This window comes from Cololabis saira, chromosome 7 (assembly GCF_033807715.1).
Source record: "Cololabis saira isolate AMF1-May2022 chromosome 7, fColSai1.1, whole genome shotgun sequence".
In the NCBI taxonomy this organism is placed as follows: domain Eukaryota; kingdom Metazoa; phylum Chordata; class Actinopteri; order Beloniformes; family Belonidae; genus Cololabis; species Cololabis saira.
Window position 1 is genome coordinate 41643585 of NC_084593.1, and position 15274 is coordinate 41658858.

The following is a 15274-nucleotide window of genomic DNA, read 5'->3' on the forward strand; positions in this document are numbered from 1 at the left end:
ACGCAGAGCCCATGGCGTAGGTACGCGGCGACGTGCACCGTAGGCTCTGCGTCGATTTAACGCGGAACCATAAATCAGGCTCCCCTCCTCCGGGTCCCCGCCTACTCTCCGCCGCTGCCGGCGCGGGTCGGACCATTATTCCCTGTAGGGGCCGGACGTGGGAACGGCGTATATTATCTCTACTTTTCGGACGTTTCCAGGGTAAACTGCACAGTAAATTCAAGTTTCATCGTTGTATTAGAACTCCTGGTTGTTTTGGGCTCCATTGTCTGGGACTTTGTTGCGACCAACAAATCGTTTGGACTGGTCCATTGCTGAGCGCCCCCCCGGCGTCCCGGTTTTGTAACTCAGCAGAAAAGTGATGTAACTTCAGCCGGCTTTCTGCTCCAGCTGTAGAGCCGAGACACCCAGGGAGAACTCTGTCCCTGTCCGACCGAGACACCAGGGAGAACTCCGTCCCTTCACCGCCGCTCCTGGGAACACAAAGTCGGGGCTTTTCTTCGTTGTCTTTGGGGATGAATCCGGCCCGGCGCTGCTCGGCGCTGCTGAGCCAGATGTGCGTGACGTCGCTGGGGGGCCAGTCCGCCCGGGGCCCGTGTCCCGCCGGCCCCGGCCCGGGACACCGTTACTGCAGCTCGGTGCTGGGGGCGGGGGAGCCGGGGCTGCAGGGGGTCCAGGGGAGCCCCGGGACCCCCGGCGGGGCCGCCGGCAGCAGCAGCAGCAGCAGCGTGGCAGCACCAGGTACTGGACCACACACACCAGAAACACTCACCAACCCAGCTGGGGTTCTGATGACACGGCACTGCCACGAGGGCTCGGTCCCGCTCTGACTAGTCAGAGGAGATTAAAGTCCAGATTACAGGCAGGAGGGATGATTTATGTTCACAAGTTACTGTTTACCTGTTTACCTGTTAAATTCAATTCCATTTCATTTATATAGCATTTATTCTAACAGAAGTCTCTAGGATCTTTCAGACCCAGAACATGAACAAGACCCCCGAGCAATTATTACATAAAAGTTGTTATTATTACATAACCGTTTACCTGTTTAATCGTCTACCTGTTTAACCGTTTACCTCAGTGTTTCTCAACCCTGGTCCCCAAGGCCCACTGTCCTGCATGTTTTAGATGTTACCCTGCTTCAGCACACCGTGATACAAGTACCTGTGTCATCAACAGAACTGTGCAGACCTTGGTGACAAGCTAATTAGGACCATTAATTAGAATCAGGTGTGTTGGTGCAGGGAAACATCAAAAACATGCAGGGCAGTGTGCCTTGAGGACCAGGGTTGGGAAACACTGGTCTACCAGTTTACCCATTTACCAGTTTACCCGTCTACCCGTTTAGACATGTAGGGACACACCTGCATCTACACACCTGCACCTATTTATTTATTTATTTATTTATTTATTTATTTATTTATTTGCACAATGATAACACATCAATTTTATCAAACAAGAACAAAATAAATTGTGCAGGAGAGGAAAAGAAGCCCGAAGGGCTTATAAAAAATCCTCCCCCTCAATACAAAATCACCAAAACAAATCAATCAATAGAAAAAGAATAGGAAGGAAAAAAGAAAAGGTAAAAGAAACAAAGAAAAATACAATAAACACAAACAAAAATATCCATGAAATGGTAATTTCATTTCAGTAAGAATAGCCTATTAATTTAGCCTAGATAAAAGATACACCACCAAGCTGGTCCTAAACATTTTTAAGGATGACGCTAATTTAAGAGATCTATCTAAACAGTTCCAGAGTTGAGGGCCATGGAATTTGATAAAGGATTGGTGACTGCAGGTACGACAAAGAGGTAAATGAAAGTTCTTCCCACCTCTAACTGAATAAGAATGAATATCTGATGATAACAGAAAGAAATTATGAAAAGTGCCTGGAATGTCTTGTTTGAAATGAATGAACTTAAACATAAACAGGCATGTTTGAAAATTGTTAATAGAAAAAATTGATTATAATTTAAATTTTCTAAATAAGGGTGCAGAAGGTGCTTGATGAGAAGAAAATCAAATCATTCTCAAGAATCTTTTCTGAATTAAAAATAATTGGTTAAGGTACGAAGAATAAGAAGCGCCCCAAACAATGTTGCCATACGTCAAGTATGGATAAATTAGACTATAATATAATATCATGAGACAGGACTGATTAACTAAGAAAGAAACTCTTCTAATAATACCATAGGATTTCCTTATTTTTTTGCATACATACTCAATATGTTTTCCCCAGGACAATCTTTCATCCACTAGTACACCAAGAAATTTTACACATGAAACTTGTTGGATTTCAATATTATTAATTTGGAGCTTTAAATACTGCTCAGGGAAAAATGTGTTTTTGTTTCTAAAAAGAATATAATTTGATTTATTTATATTCAAGGAAAGCTTGTTCGTCAGAAACCATCTTGAGGCGTATTCCAACATGCTATTGGCATTTCTTAATAAACATTCAAAATTAGAATGCGACATGACAAAGTTTGTATCGTCACCAAATAAAAGGGGCAGGGAGGACTCAGACATTACAGCAAAATCATTAATAAAAATTAGAAACAGAAGGGGCCCAAGAATTGACCCTTGAGGCACACCATAACGTAATTTTTCTTTCTTAGATTCATGACCATTAATACAAACATATTGTTCTCTGTTGCAAAGATAATCTTTAAACCAAGTGATCACCACATCTTGAAGACCATATCTATGGAGTTTTGACAATACCATGATCAACGGTGTCAAACGCTTTAGAGAGATCCAAGAAAATTCCTATGGCAAACATATTTTTGTCCAGAGCAGTAGAGATTTTATCGATAAGTTGCAATAAAGCCATATATGTTGAATGCTTTTTGCGAAAACCATATTGGTGTTTTAACAATATGTTATTATTATTGAGATGTGTAATAACTTTTGTGTAAACTAGCTTTTCCAGGACCTTGGAAAAGCAAGGCAAAATCGAAATTGGTCTATAATTGTTGAAAACACTGGGTTCTCCTTCTTTAAAGAGAGGTAAAACCTTTGCCACTTTAAGATCACTAGGGACTACCCCAGTCTTCAGAGACACCTGCACCTACACACCTGCACCTACACACCTGATGAGCTGACCAGACGGTACATCTGCATGGCCCAGATACCCAACATGAAGATTATTACACAACAGGTTTTCATGACTTGCAGTCATGAAACTCAGAAACGTGTGACTCTTTTTATACGGTGACGCGTGCACACACATCTGCACAAATACCCATTGAAGGAGGTCAGGGGACTGTCATGCATGACGGTCTCATTTTGACCTCTGTCAGCGGCGGTTCTCCTTCCCCTGCTCAGGTCAGGGACACCAGCAGCTCTTCCCAAGTAGCCAGTTCTATTTATTCCTGGTCTAATATGAGACCGGATGATCTTCCCGTCCTCTCCTGCAGCCCTTGAGCAGGTACCTCGCTCTACTAATCTGTCCAGACCATGACTCTGCACTTCTCAACGCAGTAAGCCCTGAGCAGACAGACGGGAGGATGACTGTGGAGGACAAAAGCTCAGGCCTGCTGCTGGAGGAGCGGTGTGAAGGACGGCCGGTGGGGGGGGGTTAAAACGGATGAAGACAGCCCTCTTTTCACTTCTGCAAGGAGCTGAAGTTTGGAGGGTCAAATGGCGCTTTTCCACTAGTACCTACTCAGCCCGATTCGACTCACCTCGGCTTTGCGCCTTTCCACTAGGAGTCTAACGTGCAGAGTAGATACTTTTTCTGTAACTACTCTGCCAAGGTCATCACACTACATGCCACCGATTGGTCGGGGGGTTGGAGTCAGACGTCTGAGTCAGGAGGTGGAAATCAGAGAAAGAGCGACTAGCATTTTATTCGACAGGCAATGGCAGCGCAAAAGTCTGTTTCATGGTCCAACTCTGAGGGTCAGATGTTCATGAACCTGGTGGCTGAGGAGAGAATTAAAAAGGGATCTAGACGGGCGATAAGGAACGACAAGATCTACCAGGAGATCTGTCTCTTCATAGCTGTGTATTTCCACACCAAGCGTAACCCCTGAAGCCAAGTACATAGTGCGCTGTTGTGAGGTCGGCGGTAGAGGGCTGCATTGGGATTGGGTCCTGCCGAGTCCAGCGGAAACCAACGTAAATCTGGCGTGAGCGGGCAGTTTGAACTTTGCTGCGGGCGGCTAAAAAAACACTGCGGGATCGGGATGTAGCCTAGCAACAAGGTGGACATCAGTGACGTGGAAAAGAACCTCAAACAAGGTCTTTACAAAACAAAGTCAAAGCAAGTCTGATATTTGGAGAAACTGCGTTTAGTGTCTGTGGCGCATCTTGGAAGGGAGACGCAGGGATTGGAACCTCAGTCGGTCAGCAGCAAGCGGTTCATTTGTTAAATTAATTAGTTTAGTTCGTTAACTTTGTTTATTTTATGTTATTTGTGTTATTTGAGCCACTTACAGCTACTCTCATTGCTATAACCTCAATCACATAATTGATGCGTGTACGAAAGGTGAAATAGCTTGTGCAATGATGGATTTGCATCTAACTTTCGGTCAGGTGACCTATTAACTGTCAAACATTCATCAAGCTCCACAATGATCATGTTAACATTAAATCAGATAGATTTGTCTGGGGCATTTCTCTTGTGGGACGAGAGAAGACACAAAATCAATGCATCTCTATTATCGTGCGGCATGAATTCTCAGTTTCGCGGGAGTGGAACACACACGTTGCGGGTGCTAATGGTCAGAAATTCAGCGGGATCGGGCGGGGGGTGAAGAAAACAGTCCCGCACAGGGCTCTTGTTAGCGATGCCGTGTGGTCACGGGACTCATTTCTGGTTAGTCACATGTTTGGAACAACCCGCTATTCATTTGTCACCCTGGTAATGTAGTTAACTGGTACGAGGTGGCCACCGCTGAGCAGAAAACAACCTGGTATTGGATTTGTGTGTGTGTGTGGCGCACCAACACGTGACGCTCTGCAGCCGAGACATTAAAGGTCACGGTTAGATCGGGCCTCGGATCTCCTCCGGAGACCGGTGTACTCCAGCAGGTACCGTTGTCGTACTGCTGGCGTCGCGTCTGCTAGTGCCGTGGCTGCAACGCGTGCAGCCCTGCATCAGCGATTATTAATGACTCAAATATGACCCTGGTCACGTGAAGCCCAGCCCCCGGGAGTTTTAGGTGGTCCCTGGATATCTGTTGGTCGGTGTGACCGACAGAGCTGCTCGCCACCACACAGTTCACAGTGCCTCATTGTTGACAGGCGTTCCAGGCCACTGACTGGCTCTCTGGCCGCCAACGCAGCACATCTCTCATTATGTTCCCGTGTGTTGGAGAGCCAGGGAGAGCGTTCTTGAATGGGCCAGCGGACACCGAGTCCCCTCCCTCTTCCTGCTGCAGAGCAGTTCCTGCTACTCTGTCATGAGTGTCACATTGTGGCTCCACTCCTCCATCCAGCAGACCGCCTGCTCCCGTTCAGGAGGACTCGCGATGGATGACTGAGCAGATAAACCAGTGTTGGGGAAGAGTTTTTGGACGGACTGAAAACTGCATCTTTCGGTGATCTTTTTTCTTTTTTCCTTCACGTGAGTATCTGTTGGTGGCGTTGTTGTTTTTTTGAGGCCTGTTGGCGCTTGTAGGATTGAATCGGCTAGAGTCGAAGTCTGCCTTGACTTGTTGCAACAACTCTGACTGAACAAGGCGTCTAATCTTCAGCTATGCTGTCTGAGGTTGGATGTTTTTTTCTACTACTACTACTACTACTACTACTGTCATTTAGCAGACGTTTTTATCCAATGCGACTTACATCTGAGACACACGCCATGGAGCAATTAGGGATAGGGCCTTGCTCAAGGGCCCAAGGTGGTTCATCTGGGGCTTGAACCCAAGCACACCTCTGTAGCCACTAGACTACCACCCCCCGGTAGTTTTCTTTACTTGCATATATCTTATAAATATACATTTGGACTGCAGACATGCTGTGTTCCACATTGATGATGGGGGGGCTACAATCAGGTTGAACAGTTGAGTTTTGCAGTAGTATTATTGTACTTCACAGTACCTTACTATTTTCTGCCACTTATCGTCAACCAGCTCCGTCTGTTGGTTGATAACGTCACAGATGTGTTGTTGCTGTACATGCTGCAGCGGCCCTGATTATTGATTTTTGATTACTGGACACGGACATCTTCACCAAGAACATGGCGGCATTGCCAGTGTTCGACTTTTGATTTGTAACACATCCTCATAAAGTTTGAAGTAACAAAGTTAACTGAAACAGCTGGAAACGGTTCACGTCCGACTGTCGCTGTCCTAAACTTTAGCGTAACAGCTGGAAACGGTTCATGTCCTTTCGGCAAGCGACAGTCGGACGTGAACCGTTTCCGGCCGTTACAGTTGTGGAAAACCCCGTTAAAAGCCCTTCAATGTGTTCTTTCGAGGTGAATAACTGGACTGAAACTGAAGGCCTCAGTTACCAAGAATAAGACTTGAGAAATGATCCAGATTTCAGTAGATTTAATTTAACAATTGCATGCAGAAGCACAGCAACCAGCAGTGTTACTGACCCGGCGTCGGATCAACACAGCAACAGTCTGTAACTTTTAACACTGAAAATAACTTCCAACAATTCTTCCACTTCAGGTTGATGGGACACTGAACCGCTTATCAGTTTCATGCGTTTGTGCACGCTCTCATGCACCCGCAGCACAACGGTCTGGAAAACTCCAAGGACTTGGAGTAAAACAAGGGGGAAACTAGATTGGAATTAATGAGGCCTTCGTTGTTTGTAATAGGGTTGTAACAGGTGTTCAGCTTTTTGTTCTTAAAGGAGCTGTATGTAAGAGCAATAATAAAACGAATCATAAAATGACCCCTATATGTCAACAGACATTTAAAAATCATGTTCATTTCAAATACTTATGTCACTGACAACAGCACTCAAGCCAGGATATTCCAGTTTAAAAAGAGGAGTTGCAGCCCTCAACTGATGTTTATGTTGTCATTTTTTGTTTTGGCCTGAAGCTCCACCCTCCACCTATCTCCCAATCACCAAGTCAGTATTGTTTCTGAAGCTCCACCCTCCACCTATCTCCCAATCACCAAGTCAGTATTGTTTCTGAAGCTCCACCCTCCACCTATCTCCCAATCACCAAGTCAGTATTGTTTCTGAAGCTCCACCCTCCACCTATCTCCCAATCACCAAGTCAGTAATGTTTCGGCATCCGGGTTGCCAGCTCGGCTCTAATTATGGCAGCCATGGCAGCCTACGTTCCTGCTGCATTCTGCAGCCTACCTGGCAACCTCTGGTCGGGGGGAGGAGGGGGAGGGTACACGCCGCTCAACAATATTTTGAAAGTGACTGCAGTACCAGTTTTGGCCATTTCTTACAGACGGCTCCTTTAAAGCTCTCATATGTCCTGATTCCTCTAATATTGTTCAATTTCATTTAAATTCACAATCCCCGATGTGAAAGTGATCAGAATTACTGATATGCCTTGGATTTTTCCTTCTTTTTTTTTTCCCCCACAATGTTTCACACGCATTCACCAGGTGAATAACTGGACTGAAACTGAGTGTCTAAGTTCCCAAGAATAAGACTTGAGAGATGAGCCAGATTTCCATAGATTTAATTAAACAGTTGCATGCAAAAAAGTCAAAACATACATGAGGCGTCTCAATTAGGGTTGTCCCAATCAGGATTTTTTTAACTCCCGATCCGATTCCGATCACTTGAGTTTGAGTATCTGCCGATCCCGATTTTTCCTGATCTGATCACTTTTTTTGGCTCCCGATACATCTCTCTGATACTTTTTCCCTATCAGATACATTTTGGCAATGAATTTAAAAAGAAAGAGGACTAAAACTCAAATTATCCCAAAGTTTCTTTTCTTGTCCATTGGAGAACAACGTGGACATATATTTCAACAAAGCTTATCAGCACTGGTGCCACAAAATGTAAAAACATGAAATTGTAAACTAAAACAAAAAGTGCAGAATAGTGCAATAACAAAAATAAATAAGTTTAACTTCAAAAGAGGAAGTTGAATGACATCCAGTCAAACTCAAACACAAGAAAATTAAAATACTTTTTGGCTTAACCTTAGTGCAACATTCTGAATGGCATGAAATGATCAGCTTAATGTAACATGAACAGATATAACATTTCACAATTCAAACATGTAAACCATGTTAGTTTCGCTTACTTTGTCGGCCGGAAGTGACGTTAAATGCAAGGATGTATAAAACGATTTAAATATATAAAAAACATTAATAACTAGGTATGTCCCAATACTTTTTTGGCCGATACCAATGTTTTGAAAATGCCGTGATCGGGCCCGACTGATCGGCCGCCCGATCGATCGGGACAACACTAGTCTCGATGCAGAATGGCAACATAACAAAGGAAGCATATTGATTTTAAGTCATAAAGGATGATTCATTCTTACAGTTTGAGTAGACAAAATCATCTTTAAGGTCAGTGTTAATCTTTTTTGAGGAGACTACCAGTCTGTACACAAGGCTGTTATTTTACTGCTCTCAGAAGTTTGGATTTAATTCAGTAGCCAAGGCTGAATTTTCTATGACAACGGCGACAGTCGGCGTGAACCGTTTCCGGCCGTTACGGTTAACTTTAGGACTAGTGTTGGGGAAAAACGTAGAAAATATTAGGCAGGTAAAAATTGGTGTGCACATCAAAGGTTTGGCATTAAAGTTCTTCCTCTGGTGTTTTTCCTCTCCCTCTGATTACACAGAGCTCCAGAGCTGACGTCGCGACTCGGCCATTCATAAGAGTTTAACTGGAAGTAATAAATGAGTTAGACGGATGTGACACGAGGTTTTCTCAGAGTAAACCTTATGAATGAAAGCATTTAGTGCACAGAAGTGAATTAAAGCGGGTAAAAGAGTCCGTACATGGAAATGTTGTGGAAAGGAGGATGTGAACATGGAGCTCATTTATCCCCACCTATTGGACTCCCTTGGCCTTGTCTCCGTGTCTCCATCCCAGAGGTCAGCGTGTCACGGGAGGTGATTGAGAGGGATGAGACGGATAACCGATGAGTCACAGCATTTACAGAGGAAGTGAGACAGACGCCCGGCTAGCTGGACAGAGGTGTGGGAGGGAGTGGAGGAGACAGACGCCCGGCTAGCTGGACAGAGGTGTGGGAGGGAGTGGAGGAGACAGACGCCTGGCTAGCTGGACAGAGGTGTGGGAGGGAGTGGAGGAGACAGACCTGGTGTGTGGTGGTGTTGGACGGAGGACTGAGCCGCTCAGACATGGAGGGTAAGACCGTTACTTCCTTCTTGACTGACAGGAGCAGGGGATGACTGCGACCCAGGTCGCTGTCCTGCAGCTGGTTTCCGACTTGAAGGAGGGTCTGGCAGTAATTAAAGTTGGTCCAAACGTTCCACCATCGGCTCGTCGTGGTTCCTCTGCCAGAGCTTCTGCTCCAAAACCCCTCACTTTTCCACAATGGAACATCAATCCTAGTTGGAGTTTGGCCCTGATGGGGTCACATGGGGGGTGGACAGGTGACCCAGGTGACCTGACATCATTAAATGCTGTAGCTACTATCGTTCAACGACAAGCAGTCCAACGCGCTCAGCGTTCAAATGGCAGCGTTGGCGGTGAGTAGCAAGGAAAGAAGCCTCCCTGTCCAGACAGGAAGTAATGGTACTAATAATCTAATGTGCGTAAACTTACAGCGCAGTTAACATTTTGAGTTGCACAACATTTCTGTTTTATTTTGCAATTACATTTTGCAAAAGGTGAATATTTATTGCAGACAAACCCGTTTCTGGAAAAAGCAGATACAAATCGTGTCTTATGTACCACTGAAGCCTGAAATGATACGATTAACCATAACCATCGATGATGTCTGAAACGTGAACAGTGAGGGTGCCACTGCCTTACTACTACTAGTACTGTCATTTAGCAGATGCTTTTATCCAAAGCGACTTACATCTGAGCGACACACACCATGGAGCAATTAGGGTTAAGGCCTTGCTCAGGGGCCCAAGTTGGTTCATCTTGGTTGCCATTCCAGGGCTTGAACCTGGTCCTCCAGACCCAAGCCCACCTCTGTAGCCACTAGACTACCACCCCCTTAATGGAGGCAGAGGTGGATACTTCACACAGGTGCCCCACTTTCCTCAGATGCCCCACCGGCGACTCCTACAACAGTGTCGGGTCACTTGGAGAATACTGAAGGACTGGGTGGGACAAGGCAGGACGAGGCGCGGCGCTACTGTTGCTGGCTGCAGAGAACGCTTGCACAACCTCAGGAATTGTGAAAGACCGGAGGATCCTCACAAGTGCAGACTAGTCCGTGTCCCACAGCAGCAGCTCGGAGCCGGTTTGGGTGGAAAACCAGTCTCCCCTTGGGCTGGTGTCCACCGGTGGTTCTGCTGGTCCTGTTGGGGCTGGTTTCTCTTCCCCAGATGGTTCTGTACCCAACTCTCTGGCCGTATATTCCACGTTTCTGATGAGCCCATCGAGTCCCCCGCCCTGGCCCGTCTGCTGGCAGCATTGTGGCCAGGTCGTACTTTACTCTGGACGAACACATGATTAGGCCTAAATCGATTCTCATATTAATACCTAAAAATCGATTCGATTTTTTTATTTTTTTTCCATCATTACATTACAACTTTTGGTATTTTTTTGTTTATGCCAAAATAAGGAATGTTTTGTTGGACATGAGAATAACTGGTGCCATGTTTTTGCCTTTAAATATGTTTAAGTTTTCAGTTATAATTGCATAAATCGGGGGTTACATTTGAATAAAATGCTAAAAACCCAATTCTCAAAAGTTAAAAAACCAAAATGGACAGAAAATGGAAAAAATAAATACGGAATGTGGGAAAAAAATAAAACTGATTTTCATGCTGCCCTACCGCTTTTTACTGTTTGATAATTCTGCCCCACACGATGTTATATGAGCATTCTGGGAGGTGATTGGTCCATACAGCATCATTAGCTGACAATACTTTCTGTTGAATGTCAATGTTGCATAACTACAGTCATATAATTCAGGCAACAGCTCAAAAAATATTTTTAATAACACTAAACCAAATCGATATCGGAATCAAATCTTGATAATCGATTCTGAATCTTAAGAATTGGAATGGGATCGATTCTTGACCTTAAATCGATCCCCAGCCCTACACATGATTCCTTCCAGATGCTGGAAGAGGGACTGCTAACACGTACAAGGTTCTGAGAGTAGTGAACACACCACCCAGGCTTCCCGGGACTTTCTCAGGTGCTCCAACTGTGCATACAGAGAGTTTTCATGCGTATGGGGGATGTGCAGGACAGTGTTGTAAAAACCTGGCTCACGGTTGGCACGTCTGCCCTCTGCCGGTGCCGCCCGGCCTGAGCGGTAGCTCCTCATTGACTGATGCCTTTCCTCTGTTCCCTCTCTTCAGTTTGTCCAATGGGCAGTGGCGGCAGCCGGCTGTTCGGCACGCTGGCCCAGTCCTTGACCAGCGCCCCCTCGGCCCAGCCGGAGCCGTACCGGGAGGAGAGTCCAGACCGGGATGTCAGTGAGGTGGACCCGGACCAGCTGCTCAGGGAGTGTGAGGAGGCCCTGCGGAGGCGTCCGGCCCGGCCACACCGGGACCTGGTCTTTCCCAACGCCACAGTTCCCTACAAGCACAACCCCTCCATACGGGTGATGCAGTGGAATATACTCGCTCAAGGTACTGACTCCACGTGTTCTCGGGGACAACATGATGCCGTGTAAATGTGAATCATCCGAACATAAATAGATGGAATGCACATGACGTCACAGATGCGACTTCACAGCGGGTTACGCCCACTGAGTGTCGGAAAGACCGAGTGTCGGAAAGACCGAGTGTCGGAAAGACCGAGTGCCGGAAAGACCGAGTGCCGGAAAGACCGAGTGCCGGAAAGACCGAGTGCCGGAAAGACCGAGTGCCGGAAAGACCGAGTGCCGGAAAGACCGAGTGCCGGAAAGACCGAGTGCCGGAAAGACCGAGTGCCGGAAAGACCGAGTGCCGGAAAGACCGAGTGCCGGAAAGACCGAGTGCCGGAAAGACCGAGTGTCGGAAAGACCGAGTGTCGGAAAGACCGAGTGTCGGAAAGACCGAGTGTCGGAAAGACCGAGTGTCGGAAAGACCGAGTGTCGGAAAGACCGAGTGGCAGTGTAAACTTTCAGTTTGAGCAACTGGAAAACATCTAAAATGGGAAAGAGCTGTTGTGAGATCGACTTATAGATTTATAGATAGACTTATAGATTTAGCAAGAAATCGGAGTTATCATTTTACAGACTGCCGAAAAATAAGCTTAAGAGAGACAAATGGATCGCTGCAATTCACAGAAACAACTGGATTCCAGGCACCGAAACGTGGATTTGCGGTTCCGATTTTGCATCAGGTAATGTTGGATTTTTGGGTAGCCAACGTTAAACGGTCAAATCATAAAGTTCAGTGTCCTCATCACTTTAATTTCTACAACAAATCCTGCCTTGAAGTCAGAACAAGCGTCAAGACTTTTGTATGCCTTCAAGCTTTGCTTCGTGTATTTCCCCGGCGTAGAAATTAAGTTCATATAAATATCAAGAAACTGGATTCGTGGCCAAATATTAATGTCCATGGACCACTGGTTCTTGGTAACTGTACCAAATATTAATGTCCATGGACCACTGGTTCTTGGTAACTGTACCAAATATTAATGTCCATGGACCACTGGTTCTTGGGGTAACTGTACCAAATATTAATGTCCATGGACCACTGGTTCTTGGGGTAACTGTACCAAATATTAATGTCCATGGACCACTGGTTCTTGGGGTAACTGTACCAAATATTAATGTCCATGGACCACTGGTTCTTGGGGTAACTGTACGGGTCACTGTCAAGTCCAACTGACGCTAATTTAAACTGATAATCGGCTGTTATCCCGTCTTCTCCACAGTTTCCCCTACTAGTTGTAGCCATTATTGTGCATGTTTTGGGGGAGGGGGGTGTGGTCCAGTGGGGAAGTGACGTCAATACAAACCCTCTCTATCTGTGTTTCCAGCTCTGGGTGAGGGGAGAGACGGCTTCGTCCGCTGTCCACTGGAGGCCCTGAACTGGCACGAACGGAAGTACCTGATCCTGGAGGAGATCCTCACCTACCGGCCCGACATCCTGTGTCTCCAGGAAGTGGACCACTACTACGACACGTTCCAGCCCGTCATGGCCGGCCTGGGCTACCAGGGCAGCTTCCTGGCCAAGCCCTGGTCTCCCTGTCTGGACGTGGAGCAGAACAACGGCCCCGACGGCTGTGCGCTGTTCTACCGCCGCTCCCGCTTCACCCTCCAGTCCACGGCCCACCTGAGGCTGTCGGCCATGATGCTGCCCACCAACCAGGTGGCCATCGTGCAGACGCTGGGCTGCCAGCTGACGGGGCGGCGGCTGTGCGTGGCCGTCACGCACCTGAAGGCTCGCAGCGGCTGGGAGCGGCTGCGCAGCGCGCAGGGGGCCGACCTGCTGCAGAGCCTGCAGACCATCACGTCCCGAGGGGGCGGCCAGGGCGCCGCCGCCACGGCCGCCACGCCGTTGATCGTGTGCGGGGACTTTAACGCAGAGCCCTCCGAGGACGTCTACAGACGCTTCAGCTCCTCGCCCTTAGGGCTCAGCTCGGTGTACAAGCTGCTGAGCTCCGACGGGGAGACGGAGCCGGCCTACACCACCTGGAAGATCCGGCCCACCGGGGAGAGCTGCAGCACGCTGGACTACATCTGGTACACGCGCAGCGCTCTGGCCGTGGACAGCCTTCTGAACATTCCTACGGAGGAGCAGATCGGCCCGGACCGGCTGCCCTCCTACCACTACCCCTCGGACCACTTATCGCTGCTCTGTGACGTCAGCTTCAGGGAGGAGCCGCACAGGCTGATGTAGAGCAAACATGAGCTGTACTGTGAACGATGCTGCAGCCAAGGGTGTGGTACCTCCTCAAACCCGGGGCCCGGTATGGGGGGCGTACGCCAGGCCGGGCCTAAAGGGTTAAAGGTCTAGATACCGTCGACAAGCACAAACCAAACTGCATAGAAAAACCAAACGGTGGCAGATTTGCTCTCCTTCAGAGTGAAGACCAGCAGGCTCCCCTAACACTTACTGCTGTCAAATAGCACAAAGACACACCCCAATCAATTAAAGACACGCCCCATTTAAAGAACGCCCCAAAGACACGCCCCAATCAAACACATGCCCCAATTAAGGACACGCCCCAATTAAGGGGGTTTGTGGGCTGAGAACCCGGTACCTCTTTTGTTTTTTTATTTTTTTTGTCTGCATATATATTAATGGTTAATACCAAGTTGATAAAAACCTAAGGCATATATATATAATATATATGAATTTTTAATATATAATATATATCATAGGTACCTCTTTTGTGATGCTGCTGTTATTCAGAAAGAGTGAAATAAGACCAACTCTGCTGGAAACATGAGCTTCCAGGATCAACTGAGCTGACGGCAGCCCAACCTTGGGCCTGACCCGGGACCGACTCAGCTCGACCCGGGGCTGAGACGGCAGCTCAGAGCCCGGTCTGCTGACGTTCCATCCCTGTAAACTGCTGCAGTTTCTCTTTGAGAGTATTATTGATGACTAGTAGCTGATGAACTTTAGCGTTGTGCCATGACGTAGCAACCTGGGTTTAATGCTTGTGTTCACAACAGTGTTGCTATGACGACAGATGTTTCTAAGCACTATTAGAGAGCTCTCCTTCTCTAAACCTCCTCTTCAGCCTCTAGCAGCACACGGACCATCATTTAACTGTAGAATAATCACTTTTCTCTATGAACTGATGTCATGAGATGAGAACTCCTCCCCTCCGACTGCCAGCTCACGTCTCAGCTGAACTGGTTGCTGGTCGGCTGCTGCTCATCCTGTCCTCACACCTGACTGAACTGAAACATTGTTGGGATGTAAGTGAGCGCCTGAGCCTAACACGGTTCCATAAGTGACGTCAGGAATGGAGCAGAAGACAAGGAAGCAGCAAGTCTCCAGACTAAGACAGGATTCCCATGACCTGATGGCGGGCTGTACTTCTGTACCTCATTCTGCACACATTTCTACATTAAAGGGGAACTTCTGTTCAAGATGCAGCAATATTGTATTGTCCATAAGTGGTTGTTCACCTGAGATCTGAGCAGGTGATTTTATTGTCCACAACAGATTTATGTTGAAGTTTATCGGTGCAGACGCCTCCTTCTACACCCTGATTAGAAAGTGGCCATTGTTGTAATTAAATGATAAAAATGTGCAAGTCTCTGA

The 15274-nt window shown here is 47.0% G+C and overlaps 1 protein-coding gene across 4 annotated transcripts; it reads left to right on the forward strand.

The window, feature by feature from the left end:
- Positions 1 to 228: 228 nt before the first annotated feature.
- nocta (nocturnin a) lies at positions 229 to 15262 on the forward strand. 4 transcript variants are annotated; one of them, XM_061725912.1, is made up of 3 exons: positions 229 to 741; positions 11420 to 11692; positions 13032 to 15262. In XM_061725912.1, exons 1-3 carry the CDS (start codon positions 516 to 518, stop codon positions 13892 to 13894), a joined length of 1362 nt encoding a protein of 453 aa, XP_061581896.1. In that variant the 5' UTR covers positions 229 to 515; the 3' UTR covers positions 13895 to 15262. The 4 variants fall into 4 exon arrangements, with proteins under 4 accessions (XP_061581896.1, XP_061581898.1, XP_061581897.1 ...); XM_061725914.1 differs by lacking the exon at positions 229 to 741 and adding an exon at positions 5424 to 5551; XM_061725913.1 differs by lacking the exon at positions 229 to 741 and adding an exon at positions 5448 to 5577.
- Positions 15263 to 15274: the final 12 nt, after the last annotated feature.